Source organism: Manduca sexta, chromosome 23 (genome assembly GCF_014839805.1).
Source record: "Manduca sexta isolate Smith_Timp_Sample1 chromosome 23, JHU_Msex_v1.0, whole genome shotgun sequence".
NCBI classification, from domain to species: Eukaryota; Metazoa; Arthropoda; class Insecta; order Lepidoptera; family Sphingidae; genus Manduca; species Manduca sexta.
In genome coordinates this window covers 15326396-15342785 of record NC_051137.1, presented here as the reverse complement: position 1 = coordinate 15342785, position 16390 = coordinate 15326396, and the positions used below count along the sequence as shown (strand labels likewise).

At 34.8% G+C, this 16390-nt stretch overlaps 1 protein-coding gene across 5 annotated transcripts in view; it reads left to right on the top strand.

Annotated features, from left to right (window-relative positions):
- Positions 1-14164, top strand: part of LOC115449328 (RNA pseudouridylate synthase domain-containing protein 2) — a 494984-nt gene extending 480820 nt beyond the window's left edge. For all 5 annotated transcript variants that reach the window (XM_037442067.1, XM_037442066.1, XM_037442071.1 and 2 more), the window contains 8 exons: positions 1326-1434; positions 2403-2514; positions 4422-4618; positions 6549-6746; positions 9359-9457; positions 9863-9990; positions 10279-10467; positions 10713-14164. In XM_037442067.1, the coding sequence (XP_037297964.1) occupies positions 1326-1434; positions 2403-2514; positions 4422-4618; positions 6549-6746; positions 9359-9457; positions 9863-9990; positions 10279-10467; positions 10713-10787 (1107 nt within the window). In that variant the 3' untranslated portion in view covers positions 10788-14164. The remainder of the gene's footprint in view (positions 1-1325; positions 1435-2402; positions 2515-4421; positions 4619-6548; positions 6747-9358; positions 9458-9862; positions 9991-10278; positions 10468-10712) is intronic.
- The last annotated feature ends 2226 nt before the right edge of the window (positions 14165-16390 follow it).

The following is a 16390-nucleotide window of genomic DNA, read 5'->3' as shown; positions in this document are numbered from 1 at the left end:
TCGTTGCGCATCATACACATTGACGAGGAACTGCTCGTGCTAGACAAGCCATGTTCGCTACCGGTGAGTCACTGTGAGCCATTCAACTCCCCGGCGACGACTCCAAACCATACGATGTACAACGCCGCTCCAGTATGAAAACTGTTCAGATATGTACTAACAAAATCAGCAATGTAAATTTTGTCAAAATCGTCTGGAATAAAAGTTGATCCAGCGCGGATCTGGGATGTACAATTCAATATAAGTGTTGGAAGATAAAGGGTTTCTATCAAAGCGGCTTGCACGGAGTTCGTTGCCGGGATTGGCAGCACAAAGTTCGCTGAAGCAACAAACGTGTGTCGGACCGATGAAATACCACTTGGAAGTGGATTTCGAGACGTTTTGTCATCTATGTCTGAAACTGTATTGTTCTTGTGGACAGAGTTTGTTTTTGTTATACTTTGGCAAGCTTCAATATTGGCTATCGTTAGATGTAAACGTAGTGTTACAAAATATTTTGTGTCTGAGCGAATGACTTCGTACACATTAAATCCTCTTCGCTTTTCAATTTCCTTTAAAATTGCTTTAAAAAAATCAATAACCATTTTTCCTGTGAAAAACGAATTAATATGAATCAAACAGGCTACTGTTATATTATGTATGAATCAGTACATATGTAATGAAATTAACATAGTAATTTTGCGTTGTTATAAAAGAACATAAATTCGTCACTGCGATATAAAAGTACTTTATAAAAAGTTTCATTTTCACACTCAAAAGTCTTGTTACAAGTTCAAAAACAAACCTTATTAAAGCTTGTCAAAGTTTCCTCGAACTTGAACTTCAATTCGAGCTTTTTTCAATACCATTCCCTGTAACGCAATAACGTTCCGTCACATCTGCATGCGATTAACATTTAACATACATCTATCTCTTTCCATCATCTTACTGTGGTAATGAGTAACAGAGACAACAATTCACAAAACGCTTACTTTGCTTGCATCATTGTAACTAGCTATACGTAGTGGTATGTATATAAAAAATGTTTTAAATATTATTTTTCAATGTTTATTTGTGAGATTTTTTATCTGTGATAGTCTAAAATGTAGATTCTTTTTTCTGTAAAGGTGGTCAAAAAAATTTTTTTTGGCTATTCAAAATTTAAATAAAAAATCACTTTTAATACATAGCCACCACCGTGCTTTTTAAATGAAATAGGGCTGTCACAAAAGAAACTGTGAAATAAAATAGGTATTTCGTGATTGTTAAGCTTTTCTAAAAAATATATATGTTTATTTATATTCTAAGCTGGTTTCCAGGTGTAATGTGATGCGTGTGGTTCCCAGGTGCACCCCTGCGGCCGGTACAGGCACAACACAGTCGTGTTCATACTGGCCAAGGAGTACAACCTGAAGAATCTGAGGACCATTCACAGACTCGACAGGCTAACGTCAGGTAAAAATTATATCAATATGATAACAGAGTAAAAAATGAAGGCTTTATAAACACAAAAAAAAAGTTAATGATGATGACTCTAGCCCCTTATTTTAAAGTCGGTTAAAAACGTAGTCTATATTTTTGTGGTAAAAATAGTTCAATGTTTAATCTTTTTATTATCATTTTCTTTAACTATAGTATATAAATTGATATTAACTGTATATTATAAAAAAAAACCTTAAAAAATTAAATTCTCTCTACTACCAAAATGCTGAAGGTATAATACAATATAGTAGGCATATCTTTTTTAAGTTACTGTATCTACAAGTACAAAAGAACCTACCACCACGCGGCAGTTTGATCAAGTTGTATCCAAGCTATAGTAAGCGATAATAAGCGATGCAGCTTGTGCTACGTATTTAAAATGTGCGAGCACCTTTACTCTAACCGTTACTGTGTACAAAATATACTGGCAATTGTAAACTGAATAACTCCATTATTAAAGTCGTAAAGGAGCCCTGGTGTTACCATCTAAATGTTTCATACAATTTAAATATGAATTTGTAATGGCGTTCATGAACACAGCCGTGTTTGTATTATACAACGCGGTTTTTAAAGCTTTATGGTTTAATTAAAATCTGAATTTTAGGTCCTGGGATCAATTCCCGTGTCGGATGTAGCTTTGTTGTTTTTGTTCGTCTACATTAAATAGAATATTACTCCAAACCTACAGTGGGATGGGATAAGCTTAGATGAAAGAAGTGACAATTTTTTTTTTTTATATAGATTACATTCTGATAAAATATGATAAATTTTAATTGAACTTCTTAAATAAAATAAAGATATCTATTCCCCAAAAAAAGATAACCCGATGAGCTTTTACAAAATTCATTATCCGATTCTGAACGTATTTCGGAGAAGCGTAAAAAGGGAAAAATGACCAACCGCCGTGAGTTCAAATTTCTTTATTTTTTTGTCGAAAACAGGTCTCCTATTGTTCGGGAGAAGTCCAAAAAAGGCAAGACAGATGGAGCACCAGATTAGAAATCGACACGTGCAAAAGGAATACGTGTGCCGGGTCGACGGGCAGTTTCCAGAGTGAGTATTGAGCTGTACAGCCAACGCGGAAAATTGCTAATCAAATTCAAAACTATATAAATTTTTGTTCCCGGCAACATTTACTTTAGTGAAAACTTACAAAAATGATTGATTATTTACTTTAGTGAAAACTTACAAAAAATGATTTACGTGATTTAAAGCTTTATTTGCTTAACAATTTTTGTTGCCGACTGTAAATTCATGTAAGCCACCAAGTAGTAGTAGATCGTTATTGTATGCTAGCCTTTTGGGTATCTACAATCGTTTTGCCTTTTTTTTATTGATATAAATAACGAGACGAACTTGCCGTTCGCCTGATGGTAAGCGATACGACTGCCCATAAACAATAGAAACACCATCCAACACCTTGAATTACATAGTATTCTTTAGTATTCCACTGCGCTCGACATCCTAAGACATGAGATGTTAAGTCTTATTATGTCTAGTAGTTACATTGGCTGCAATGTCCTTCAACACAACAGTGACTACACACCTCTGCTTGGCGGTAGAATGAGTCATTGAGCCGGTACCTACCCAAGCAAACTCTCATATAATATGAAAGACCTACCATCAAACACCAGTTGAGCCTCTGCCTGCATACGAACTCACTATTTTAAATAAATTTCGCGGTCCGAAGAAACTTGATTTGTGTATAATTTGATTTGTACACGTCCAAGCAATAAGCCCGTAATAAATTTGTGCTACTTTAAAATACGTTTGAAGTAAAACAGTGCATTATTTTGCCGGTAGATGTTTAATTTTTGCAATATTATTTATAGAGAAAAGTCTTGTGCTACGCATCGATCACGACAAAATAAAAATAAACGCGCGAATAGCGATTTATTTTTACTGACTGATTCTAATTCAAATGTATGCAAGGCTGGGCAATGTCCAGCTATATTACTGGGGCATGCCCGAGGAAACCTGTAACCTCAATTCTAATAAAAAAAAGAAATTTAGAGAATTCCATTTTTGAATTCAAATATTAGCACTGGCTCTCAATATTTGCAAACGTATAAAAACAAGAGAATCCCCATAGCCTTAAACATAATCAAACTTCTAGAAATTTCTACGCTACAATGTTTTCCATTAGCATAAGTACAGCGAGTACAGTTTTCTATCAGATTGAAAGGAGGTTCGAACTCGGAACGAGTGTGCTGGTCAGCGCGAAGCGGGAACTGAGTTAAACTAGTTAGAGCTCGTGTCAAAACTTTAACACTTTCATAATACTTGCTGCGCTAGTTCAACTACTATTAGGAGTTCATTGTTATCGCTTCCAACTCGATGGTATCTAAGAAAATGTCTTGGCATAATCAGCATCTTTAATGCGGGAGGGGCAAGTTTGTAGTTCAATAAGTAAACTGCCTTACACAATATTTTTATATTTGTATGGTCATTTGGGCATACCGATAATAAATGAAACCACTTACTCATCTTGACCTTTGCCAATATTGTGCCAAAAAGCATTTACGAATAACGAATATTGTCACAAAAAATCCTTGTTTGAATTCTCAGACATTTTTATCTTCTTGTAGTTTAATGAGAATATGACGTGTGCGTGAGTGTAATTCTGACGTATATTTTGATATTCATGCTGCGACGAATTCTCTTAGAGTTATAGTAGTGGCATTAGGGCATGATAAATTATAATGTAACTTTTCCACACAGCACCTGGTGGTAAGTGGAGCAGGGTCCAATAGAATGTCATCGACTGACGAGAGATTACCCCTCGAGAGTCGAAAAAATTATGCCGGCCTGTTGAACCGGATATACACAGACTGATCCAGGAACGCGACACACTTACATGGGCCACTATGGTTTCAACACCTTGTGCACGGTGGTCGCTATTCAGGCGGATATAAAACATATCCTATCACCAACACTACTGATTCTATTTTTGTCTCCAGTGAAGAGATCGAATGCACAGAGCCGATAGAAGTGGTGAGCTACAAGATTGGCGTGTGCAAGGTGTCTCCGAAGGGCAAGGACTGTTCGACGGTGTTCAAGAGGCTGGGGTACAACACCGCGACTAACACGAGCGTGGTGCTGTGCCGGCCGAAGACTGGCAGGATGCACCAGATCAGGGTCCATCTGCAGTATTTGGGTATGGTTTTACGATAACTGGGGCCTTATTCTCTATCCCGCACGTTAATTTAACAGTGCGTAACAAGCACGTAACACAACGCATCATGTTTAGGACTATAGAAATTTGGCATACAGAATACCATTCCACGCACATTTCTCGAAGATAACATGACACGGCCGCGTTACGCGTTTACACTATCATACAGAATAAGGGCCCTGGATGGGTAGATATTTGCTTTATTATTGAGGATCTATCTTATAGAAGGTGATAAACGTAAAATGGGGGGAGTAAAACTCTTGAAGTAAAAAAATTATGAAAATTCGAAGTCATGTTAATATCTTCGTGACATCAGCGTGAAATGGTATTCCGTGTGCCAATTTTTACTATCTTATACGCGACACGTTGCGTTACATGCATGTTACGTACTGTCAAAATAACTTATGGCATAAAGAATGAGGCCCCAATCAAGTTTGTTTTTAGTGTTAATTATTATAATCCAAATTTCATTGACCATCGTACCATTGAATACGTTTTCGGGTTATCTTACAAGTTACGACTTGCGTGTACTAAATTTACATTTGATTCTGTTTCAATTAATTTACGTTAAAATATCATGGCTTATCTCTGACGGTATCTAGCATACTTTTAAAAAGCAAATGTCATCATTACTACCCAAACTGTTAATCGTTCACACAATCCTACTTGTAAGCCACTAGAGACCAGCGTGATTCGAACAAATATTTACACATAACATTTAACATATCAAAAATGAAAACGAACCGCAGAACACTGAGTCTTGCGTCAAACTTTAAAATATTTCGAATTTAAAGCAACTGAATTTAACATTTGTGGATATTAGAAAATGTTCAGAATCTATGTTTGTGCACATGGCCAGTGGTAGCGAACGCGTTTCGTTCAGCCATATATTGTTTATACAATATACATGTATATCACTTAAAGTTTAACTGATTTTTGAAGATGTTGAAAGACATGTTTCCAAATAAACCCCTTCTGGATTATATCATTCGTTATTCCAATTATTAGTATGCAAAACTGTTTTGATCTAATTCGAATTTCGCGAATTCTGTTAATCAAGTTCTTGTTTTATAATATCGTTTCTTTTACTCTGTTGGCATTGACGCTCTATATTCTAAAGATAAATGAATTTTTTATCTTTGTAATATGTTTCCTCGAAATTATACAGCGGCTTATAATAACGTTGGTCTCGGAAGAAAATTATTTAAAGAAAACCTTTTTATAGAATAAGCTGCAAGCAAATCGTCATCTGATATACCTTAAACAAGCCGATAGTAATATTTTGATGTGATTTTTTTACATAGTAATTGTTTTAAAACTAAGAATTTTCTATCAATCGATTTATAAATTTTTATCGTTAAAAAAATGTGTTGAGAGCATAATATTGTTTGAGATTTATTTACTTGGTCTCCTTTAGATATTTGTTATAGCGTGTTGTTCATACTCTCTAATTACATCCATACTTATAAATGCCAAAGTAACTCTGTCTGCCTGTCTGTTACACTCTCAAGCCTGAACCACTGAACTGATTCCTGTAAGATTTTATATGGATATAATTTGTAACCATGGACATAGGCTCCTCATTATCCCGGGAAATGATACAGCAGAATATTAAACCCGGCAAAACTTTTCGTCTAGTTTACTGTTAATACCTCTTGATTTTAGGTATTGTTAGTAACAGAAGTGAGTTGATTAAAAAAATAAAAAGAACCATCACTGCCTACAAAAAAACTTCCGCTAATAATTCACCAACCAACCGATCGCTACGACTGTCCACGACCAACTAACTCTGTCTGTCAAACGCTCAGTGCTTTTATAGCAAAAGAGTGTCAGAAATACCCTTACAACATTTTCTATTCTAACAGTATCTTATCTTTCTGAATACAGATAAATAACCCGTCATTCACCACAGGTTACCCAGTAGTGAACGATCCTCTCTACAACCACCCAGTCTTCGGCCCTCTGAGAGGCAAAGGAGGGGACACCGGCGGCAAGAGTGATGAGGAGTTGGTCCGGGACCTGATCGCGATACACAACGCTGAGAACTGGCTCGGGGTCGACGCTGCTGACGACGACCTGCTGTTCTCCAAACCTGCTTCTGATGATAAAGGTATTGTCTTCTGGTCCTATTGAAGATGTATGTTTTAGTTAAAACCAGTCTGCACAAACAGTTTAGCTATTTTTTTAATCCAAATATTTTCAGTCTCTTCTCTAACCTTTGAAAGATCGTGCCTACCCATAATTCGTATAAAACTCTCTGGATGTATATGGGCGGAGATGATCACATGATATTTAGGATTAAGTAGCCCGCGTTCTAATTTGCTGGCCTGTTATGACAAAATATAAGTATGGCAACAGGCATACTGTATTGTATATATGGTATAGTTCTGTCTGAATCCAATCCGGATCTTTTGTTAGACCTCAGAAATTCTGGCTTCTGTTAAAAAAAGTTACTACTCTCGTTTATAATTATTACTTATCTTATTAATAAGGATTTTGGATACCGTTTTTTTATTTCTCCCAAGGTTTTCACGTCTTTGTAGCCTGCATGATCATGGGGCGAACTGAGATGTTGGTCTACCTACATTTTTATTTTTTTTTCCAAATCACTCTCGTTTATGATCTGTTTCTATTCAATCTTTCGATTTCCACTACTGTACATATATCTCCCCCAAAGATTTGCAAACAGCCCTATCAAAAGCGTGTTGCATCTAGCGTTTTCCTGCGATCTTTACAAGGTCATTTATCCACTTTGTAGATGAACTTACTAGTCTCGTTCTTATCTCTTTCTTCCAAGCGGAGTTTAGTTAATAAATAGTGCTAGTATTCAAAAAACAATTTTAATACTTACTCCCAAGCGCTGTTTAGTTAGTAAAATAATTTATGCCAATACATAAACGTTTTGATGATTCCCAAACGACTTCTACAAATCATAAAAAAGCAATGAACATTACACAAATGCAAACGATGACACTACTATTCAACGTCACCGTAAAAATAGTGCAGAATTGTAGAGTTATTGAAAGAACTGCCAAGAGCGAGGAACGCAATCTGAATGAGTTCTGTAATATCTATATATATAAAAATCAATTGCTGTTCGTTAGTCTCGCTAAAACTCGAGAACGGCTGAACCGATTTGGCTAATTTTGGTTTTGAATTATTTGTGGAAGTCCAGGGATGGATTAAACAGTGACGAACATAAATAATAAATAACGGAAAATACTAAAAACGACAATATAAGTTTTCAATACAAAATGTTCCTACCTGTCAAACATTTCATGTCTTTTTCTCTTTTTAGAAATAAAGAACTGTAACATATATATAGATGTATTCAGAAATAAGTCTGTTTCATAGTTGTACTATGAGGTCCGATTTCTTTGGTTTATTTTGTTCAAATACAAAACATTTTAGAAATAAACAAAGTGTAAAAGTGTCTGTAGGTTCTCAAAAATAGAAAATAAATAAATAAATTTCAAGACTATTATTAAAATCTATCATCAATTTGTCAGTGCGCGAAAACTTTATTTAATGTTATTGTCGCAAAATGCCACGGAGAAGATGACTTAGATCGTCGAAGTTAATCAAATGTGCGACGAGCTACTTCACGTGCAAATCGTACTCTCGACTAGCGAGAGACAGATAATGATAACATACGTATTGTATGGCAAAATTGTGTTTCACAATAAATAATAATAATAAATGTATGTAGGTGATACGAAGTTCACCGGGTCATCTAGTGTATTAATATTATTTATCTTTTTTTTGATATGTTAACCGGCTAACATGACAGTTACACGTGTCACGGAAAAATAACCTTATTATGTAATAAATACGTATCAACTTGATGATTAAACACTGGAAAATAGTCTTTATTTCTCGTGTTTTCTGCATTCTTTATATACTGTTATAGAAATTTAATTTCATAAAATTTAGGAATCATTAGTATAATAAAAAATCTACAGAAGTTTGGTATCTAACTCTTTTACTTTTAATAATCAAGCAGTCCAACAAAAAAATGAATTAATAGCGTTCAATACCGACATTATATGAATACGGAACGCCAAAAATGACGTAGTATTAGATAATATACTTACTACGCCAATAAATATCTCGTGTTTCATACAAAACAAAATACCAGACGTAAAATAGACAGTTCCGTAAATAAATTTGGGTGCATTTGCATATTGCCGCCATTCTTAAAATATTTTCGACCGGCGCGGCCGAACAGTGGAGACAAATGGAGATTGAAAATAATACTTTATGCAATACTAGGTGTTGTTTGCGTCTTCGCCCGAGTATACCATTTCCCGCTACAAAAGTCTCTAAAACAACGCCTAAACGAAACGACACCAACGCCATTTATAAAAAAAAAAAAAAAAAAAACAGATTAAATAATTCCCCTATTTCCCATGGGAACATGCTACCGGGATAATAAGTAGCCCATGTGATAATCCAGGACATATCCTACCCGTGTGCCAAATTCCAATCAAGTCCGTTTAGTTCTTCCTGCGTTTACTTCTAACAAACATCCAAACATTTTCACAAACTTTCGCGTTTATAATATTAGTAAAATTACTGGCAAAGGTAAAGCATACATCCATATTTCTTTGTCGGTTATTTAATCACGCGATTTTATTCAAAGATGAAATACATATTAACTAATGTATTTTGTCATTGTAAAGCCGTGCTATGAATATAATATTCAATTGTTTTTTGTTTTAGTTGGCGAAGACGATTGCGACACAGGGCCGGCGTCGAGGGAGTCGTCGCCGAGGCTCGAATCCCCCGCGCCGGGGGTCACGCCTTCTTCAGTTATGACGCGTAAGTTGAATAAAATTAATGTTTTTATCTATATAAATGTACAGTATAGTACAATGATACTTTGTTATTACTTAGGGCGTACATAAATAATTTAAATAATTTTATTTTAATAGCAACTTTATATTTTAAGTTGTTTCATATGACGTGGCGTATAACAGCTTACATTTTTGCTTAATTATGCAACTCGTTAACCTAGCAACAATAAATATATTAAGGACCCCGTATAAAAGTCATCAGCCTAAGAATAAAATAACATAAATGGCAATAAAATTCTTCTACCATTAATCACTATGTCTGTTGAAAATCTAATGTGTGGCGGATCGTATTCAATATTGTCTATCGAAAAATTACAATGTGTGGCACATATAACATCAGAGACATGTTTTAATATATATGTTGTTATAGCGACTCTCCCGAGCCCGTCGAGTGGGGCGGAGGCGCCGGTGGAGGTGAGCACGTCACCAGCTCCCTGCACGCTCGCACCATCGCCTGTCGCGTCGCCTTCTCTCAACGATGACTCTAATGATGCCAAGGTAATATAAATATGCTGACAAAATACTTTGCTGAAGACGATCTGACGGTAAATTCAGTCAGATCAAGAAAATTGAAAATGAACTGAAAGATCTAGTTATTTACAATTACTGCAGTAGGTATAGAGGATTTTGAAGTACACAAGTAACAGAACGGAGTCTTGTGAATAAGAGTGTAGTGTTTTAGAAGGTATGATTCCTATATTTTCGCAGATTTATAAACTTACAAGACCGATACTCCCACTAATAATTGTATTGTGCAAATATCAACTCAATGTTATTTGTCCACAGTCAGATAAAGTGACGGTCGCCACTCAAACGGGTTGCACGCCAGTAGCGACGAGTTCTAACGCCATAGCCGCGGCTGTGGGGGGCAACGACGCGCTCTCATCCGACCCCCACTGCTACGAGTGCCGCGTGAGGTACCGGGACCCGCGGCCGCGCGACCTTGTTATGTATCTGCACGCTTGGAAGTACAAGGTACCGATTGTTTCATAAAAAGATCTTGAAATGTATGTTGTAGATTTGCAATAATATTTCTTATCAGAGAATTAATTTAAAAAATAACAATAAGTAAAACCTATTCTCATTTGTTTATTTATACTTATACTATTAAGTATTTTTATTCTAAACTAACAGAAACATTTGTCTTAAGAGTTAAATTAAACGTCTTAGCTTCAAATATGTAAAGCAAAAATGATAATGATTTGTAATTCATCCCACAGGGCCTTGGCTGGGAATACGAGACGGAGCTGCCACAGTGGGCGAACGTGGACTGGGAGGAGCCCGACAACTCATAGTCACAGGACATGACACCACTGAGGAAGCGCCTCGCGACCACCCTGTACATCTCCAAACACAAGTGAACGGACCGCGTTCATTCAGTACTGAGCATTTTAATGTGATCGCTAATGACTTTGACGATACGGCTATGTACCATAGTAATTATTATAGTAAACAACAGTATAATGATATTAATAAACAAAATAATAACGTTGATGAGGTAAAATATAATGTAGATAATAATTTTGTATGGGGTGTCGACGGTTTTGGAGGCGCCGACAGCCGACACGCGGATGTCGATGCAGAGGTAAGTTTTACAATTAAAATAAGTGAGAACTAGACGTAAGCACGTGAATAATTTTGTTTGGATAATATCAGTTCTTGAATAAATAAAATTCAAAGCACTTTTGTTTTAGTGGTTATTCATTAAGTTCCTATCGGCCTAGTTGTTTTGGCAAGCTCGTTAGAACGTAGCGTGTTAAGTCATTGTATCGGTACCATTTTAATAGCTATATATCGCTTTAACGAGGCAGGGTCTGAACCACAATCATAATGATACGTATTATCACTGTAATGTAAACAAGGTTAAACGAGATAGCTCTTCTAGATGATGTGGTAATAGGCGAAGTTCGACCGCAATTTTTTTAATAGCTTCTGTGATCGCTTTTGTTACTTCATTGGTGGAGTTGCTATTATCTACAGAATATATAAGACTTGGAACAAATGTCTCAAACAAATCTCGGACCACGATTATATTCTATTTTCTTAATATCGTTTAAATACATGGAAAAGCTATCTCATTGTTAGATGGGTTTACAATAAATAGTTTTAAATTAATGTTAATGGGTAAATGTAATGGAATTTTGTCGGCAATATTGTAGGCAGATTTTGATCGACGTCGTCACGTTTTGGCTTCCATAGTTTAGTCGACAAACTTTTAATACCAAAAATAAATTTTAGGTTTTACGTGAGAGTTGTATCACGAGTGTATTTCATGTTTGAATCGTATTTGTTAAATTTCTTGTGACTTCGCTATTGTTTTCGACATACGTGGCCAGTTTGTGATATGCATTTATGTTATTATATATTTCATATATATCGGAAAAGACAAGTTTGTTTGTTCATTCAGTACCGATTTTATTACTGTTTAATGTCACAGGCGAGTTGTAGAGTCAGTCATTTCGTAAAACACCAAATATCATACCAATAATTTTTTATCTTTCTTACTTTCAATGTAGTCACAATATTTTAAGCATGTAAAAAAATACTTGTTTTTATACTTTACGGCACTGTGCCACCACTGCATCTGATGGTAAGTGGAGTGGGGTTCAATAGAATATAGTTTGACGAGAGATGATTACCCCTCGGCGGTCGACACAATTATGCTGGCCTGTTGGCACCGGATATACACAAACTGATCCCGGAACGCGACACACTTACATGGGCTACTGTTGCTTTAACACCTTGTGTATCGTCGCTATCTAAGCGGATATAAAATCACCAACATATGTTTAATTTTCAAGTTTTTGAATGATGTCAACAATAGTGCCCCTAAATAGTTGTTTACTTACTATTCTGTACTTTAGGAACTGATTGAGTTCACAACTCGCCAATATGTATGCATATAATGACCAAAGTGTTCCCTTGACATACAAGACAGTGACATGATTAGTTAAAGCAGCATGTTCTAAAGACATTAAGGATTTTGTTTGATTATTGCATAAGTTTGAGTGTATGTAGGGCTAAGTCACCAGTTTCGTTTTTGGATTGTTTTTTTTTTTTTTTTGTAATGTCAACTCTTGTAAATTGCGTATAACGGAACGTTTTGTAAAGAGGTTGGATTGTGTGTATCTACGACGTTTTGTAATACAATGTGAAATTACCAAAATGTATAATAATTGTCGAATGATAAACAAATTATGATGAATTTGAATCAATTTGCGTACAATCCGATCTCTGACGACAATATTCGTACATGTTTGTAGCGTTAGTGTAATTAAAAAGACAATTTCTTGTTGCATTGAGAAACGTTTTCACGAGCTTTCATATATATATTAGTTTGATAATATATATTTATATATATTTTTCTTACTTCCTTAGTATAGGTGTAGGAGAAATGTTTGTTTACACGATATGGATTTCGTAAGTAGAAAAATGGCGAATTACTATATAAAATTGTAGTATAATTTTGGATATAAAAAAAAAACCGTAATCACCATTTGTTTTTTCGCTAAAGGCTACCTTTGTACATATGCTACGCTCCACTTTGTCTACAACATCGTAATATTCGGGAACAAATTAAAATTAATGGAAATTATTCAAAGGCTTTCAAGTGATCAGTTTCGCAAAGGATTTTTAAAAAATAAAAATAGGCATTTTTGTATAAAAAATAGTAGAATGTACAAAGTAAGGTTATATGTGGCATATCATAACAAGAAGATTGTTTGACTTGTTGACATAATCCATGAGTCAAATAAAATTCCTCCGACATATTGTTGTATTTTTATATAGTGTATAAGACGTATGGTGTCTTTTGTTTTGTCACAGATTAAAAAACATGAGCTTTATCAGGCTTCCGAAATAAGGTTGATTTACGTACACATATTTTGGTTCGATTTTCAAAACGATTTTTTTAATCGATACTTTATAATCGATTGCATAAGCTTTTAGTGTCGGCGAAATATTTTTCGTAGCACTGTCGCGTTATTCATTCATTTATAAGATAAATTTTCATGTGCCTTCTCAAAATGTAATGAGTAAAATGAAGTAAAAATAAAAAAAATTGAAAAAGATTTCAGATTACATGTAATTGTTACACCTTTTAACGTAAGTAGTGTTATATTTGATAATCGCGAGCTTGTATCCCTTTCTGGTTTGTCGGAAAACGTAGACCAAATATTTGTAGTACATAACCTAAAATGACATTTAGCTTAGTACATATTTACAATGTTGATAGTTTTGTTTAACGGAGATTAATAAAATTTAAATTTCGAAAGGGATATTGTTAAGTGTGATTAGAGAGTAAACATTTACAAATTTATTGTCTGTGGTCAAACGTCATCGACAATTTTATATTTTTATACATCTCTAATCACGCTTGCACGAGTTCGTACGGCACATTTTGAGATTTTTGAATTGGTTTTGCGTAATTTATGTAATTTTTGACATTGTTTTTTTGATTTTTGACTAATGAGTGTTATTGCCGTAACGTGCATAGGCTTGCGTTCGACATTTGTTCAAACGTTCGTTTTGAACTACGACACATGAAAGACATTTTTAATTTGATAAGTATCTCCTAGATAAGAATATCATAGCGTTTCCTTCTTTAGATTCATGTTAAAGAATTCATGTTTCCACTTAAATTTAATTAATTAGAATAAAATTCATCATTGGAGTTGTTGTTTTATTTATTTTCAGTGCACAGAAGAGTTTGACAACAGAAATTGATAATATGTATATACCTTACTATTTCAAATTTACTTAACCATAGTGCAAGGCAATTTTTTATGGGGTTCGCATGTATCTTTCAATATAACCTAAACCTCAATCTGCTACTCATGATGATGTCATTCTGACACCTATTACAATTCCATTAAGTTCAAATTTGATCAATTTAAGATGCACCACACACTCTCATCTCAAACAGCGTAACCCAAACATAAAATGTATATAGGCAAAGCATATTCAACACTACATCAAATAAAGTACTCCACGTAAACTTTGTGGGAATCGAACACGTTCTACGAAAAAAATGTTTTCCGAAGTCCCGATGAATACCTAATATCTTATACAGCGTTTATCCACGCGGGTATCTCAATATTGAACTCTAATCCGATTGGAATAAGACTAAGGTTATTTTGAGGGTTTACCTTAACTCTGGCGGAAACTTCTGATGGCTTACGTTATGCAAAATGTTCGACGAATAACGTTGAAACGGTTTTTTATGAAATATGTATGACGAGCACACCCGGGACACAATAGACAAATATTTGCCTACTTTTATACCGTGTTAAATGATTTACGGGGAGTCTGGATCTTTCCTGTTATAAAATGGAAAGAAAGAAAGAAAATATGTATAAGGTCAGGTGGGGCAAGTGCGCCGACGGGGTAAGTGCACCTGCCCTAAAAAAATCGAAAACTATTAATGTTATACAATAATCGCAACCTTATATCTATGCTACTAACTGAAATACAGTTCCACTAAAAAACATAAATGGCTCTGTTCATTTTAATACGGTTTATTCGCCATTTTATTTTAAGTGTCATTTAGACCTGTACACAGAGATGACCCCGTGAAAGATAACATCAAATATTTCAAGATATTTAACATATTTCTGTAAACCAATAAGGTGAATACATAGTTTAAACCTTTTATTTTAACTTCCTGCCTGAATTTTATTTATATATACTAAAATAAAGGATTTTTGAGCAATGTGAAAAAATGTACCTAAAAGTTGTCGAGTAGGGCAAGTGCGCCACAGTTAATAGTCGTATGGCGCACTTGCCCCTGATCCATATATAACCAACATTTTTGGGAATATGTTTTACTAATATGAATTATTATTATTAAAATGTTATTAACAGCAGATTTTTTTGTACTCAAGGTATTTTGTTTTGAGCCGACTTAAATAAAAGGGCGTATTAGTTAATTCGTTTTTACAAAAGAAAAACTGAAATACCTTGGTCTAGAACAACTTTACGTGAATAGGTTGCAACTGTTCCATCAGGCACGTTATCTGGATATAATGCAGCTAAAACATATCAAATGTCATAAGGCCAAATTCTAAGTAATTGAGTTATAACGCATTGAAAATTGTTAATTCCTACATTTTTGTATGTTTCTTTTAGTTTTTAGAACTAAAATGGATTTTGTATTTGGGCTACCATTTTTTTATTCCAACATATCCGCACACAAAACTCTAATATAGCAAAAATCTTATATAGCAAAAAAATTCTAAAATGTTTTGAAGCCCTGATTTACAAATATATGGCGCACTTTCCCCGAATTTGATTTGACAGCCATAGTTTGTTATAATATTGAGTGATTAAAAATTATCCAAGAGCAATGCGAGTAAAACTTATTTCTCTATGGACTAAAATGAGTGTTCTTTATAATGTTCCATATTGGCGTTTTTTTTTACACAGGCGCACTTACCCCATTTCCGGAGGCAAGTGCGCCTACTACCATTTTTTTTACTTTGAGCAAAATATTATTAATTTATGGTCCGATTTCCTTGAATGGCTATAGGTTGTTATCACAAAATACCAAATATTCTTAAATTAATAAAATTACATTCTTAAGTCAGCACAAAAACAAATTATTTTGCATTGAATCCAGCTATGAAAATTTTATGGCGCACTTCCCCCTACTGACCTTATGTAACAAGAACTAATACAAAAAAACACTCATATCAATTTACTCGTCACAAAATCAGCCCCAACTCAGCATATGCTGATAGAAACCAGCGCCGATCTTCCACTGGGCCGTTTTGTGATGTCACGAATGCCAAAGGCAAAAACGTTAGTGGAAATTATATGTGGTGTGGGCTTTTTCCTATATCTATATATAGCCTAGTTGGGTGTGCAACGGACTCCCGAGACGAGTTTCCGCAGGTTCAAA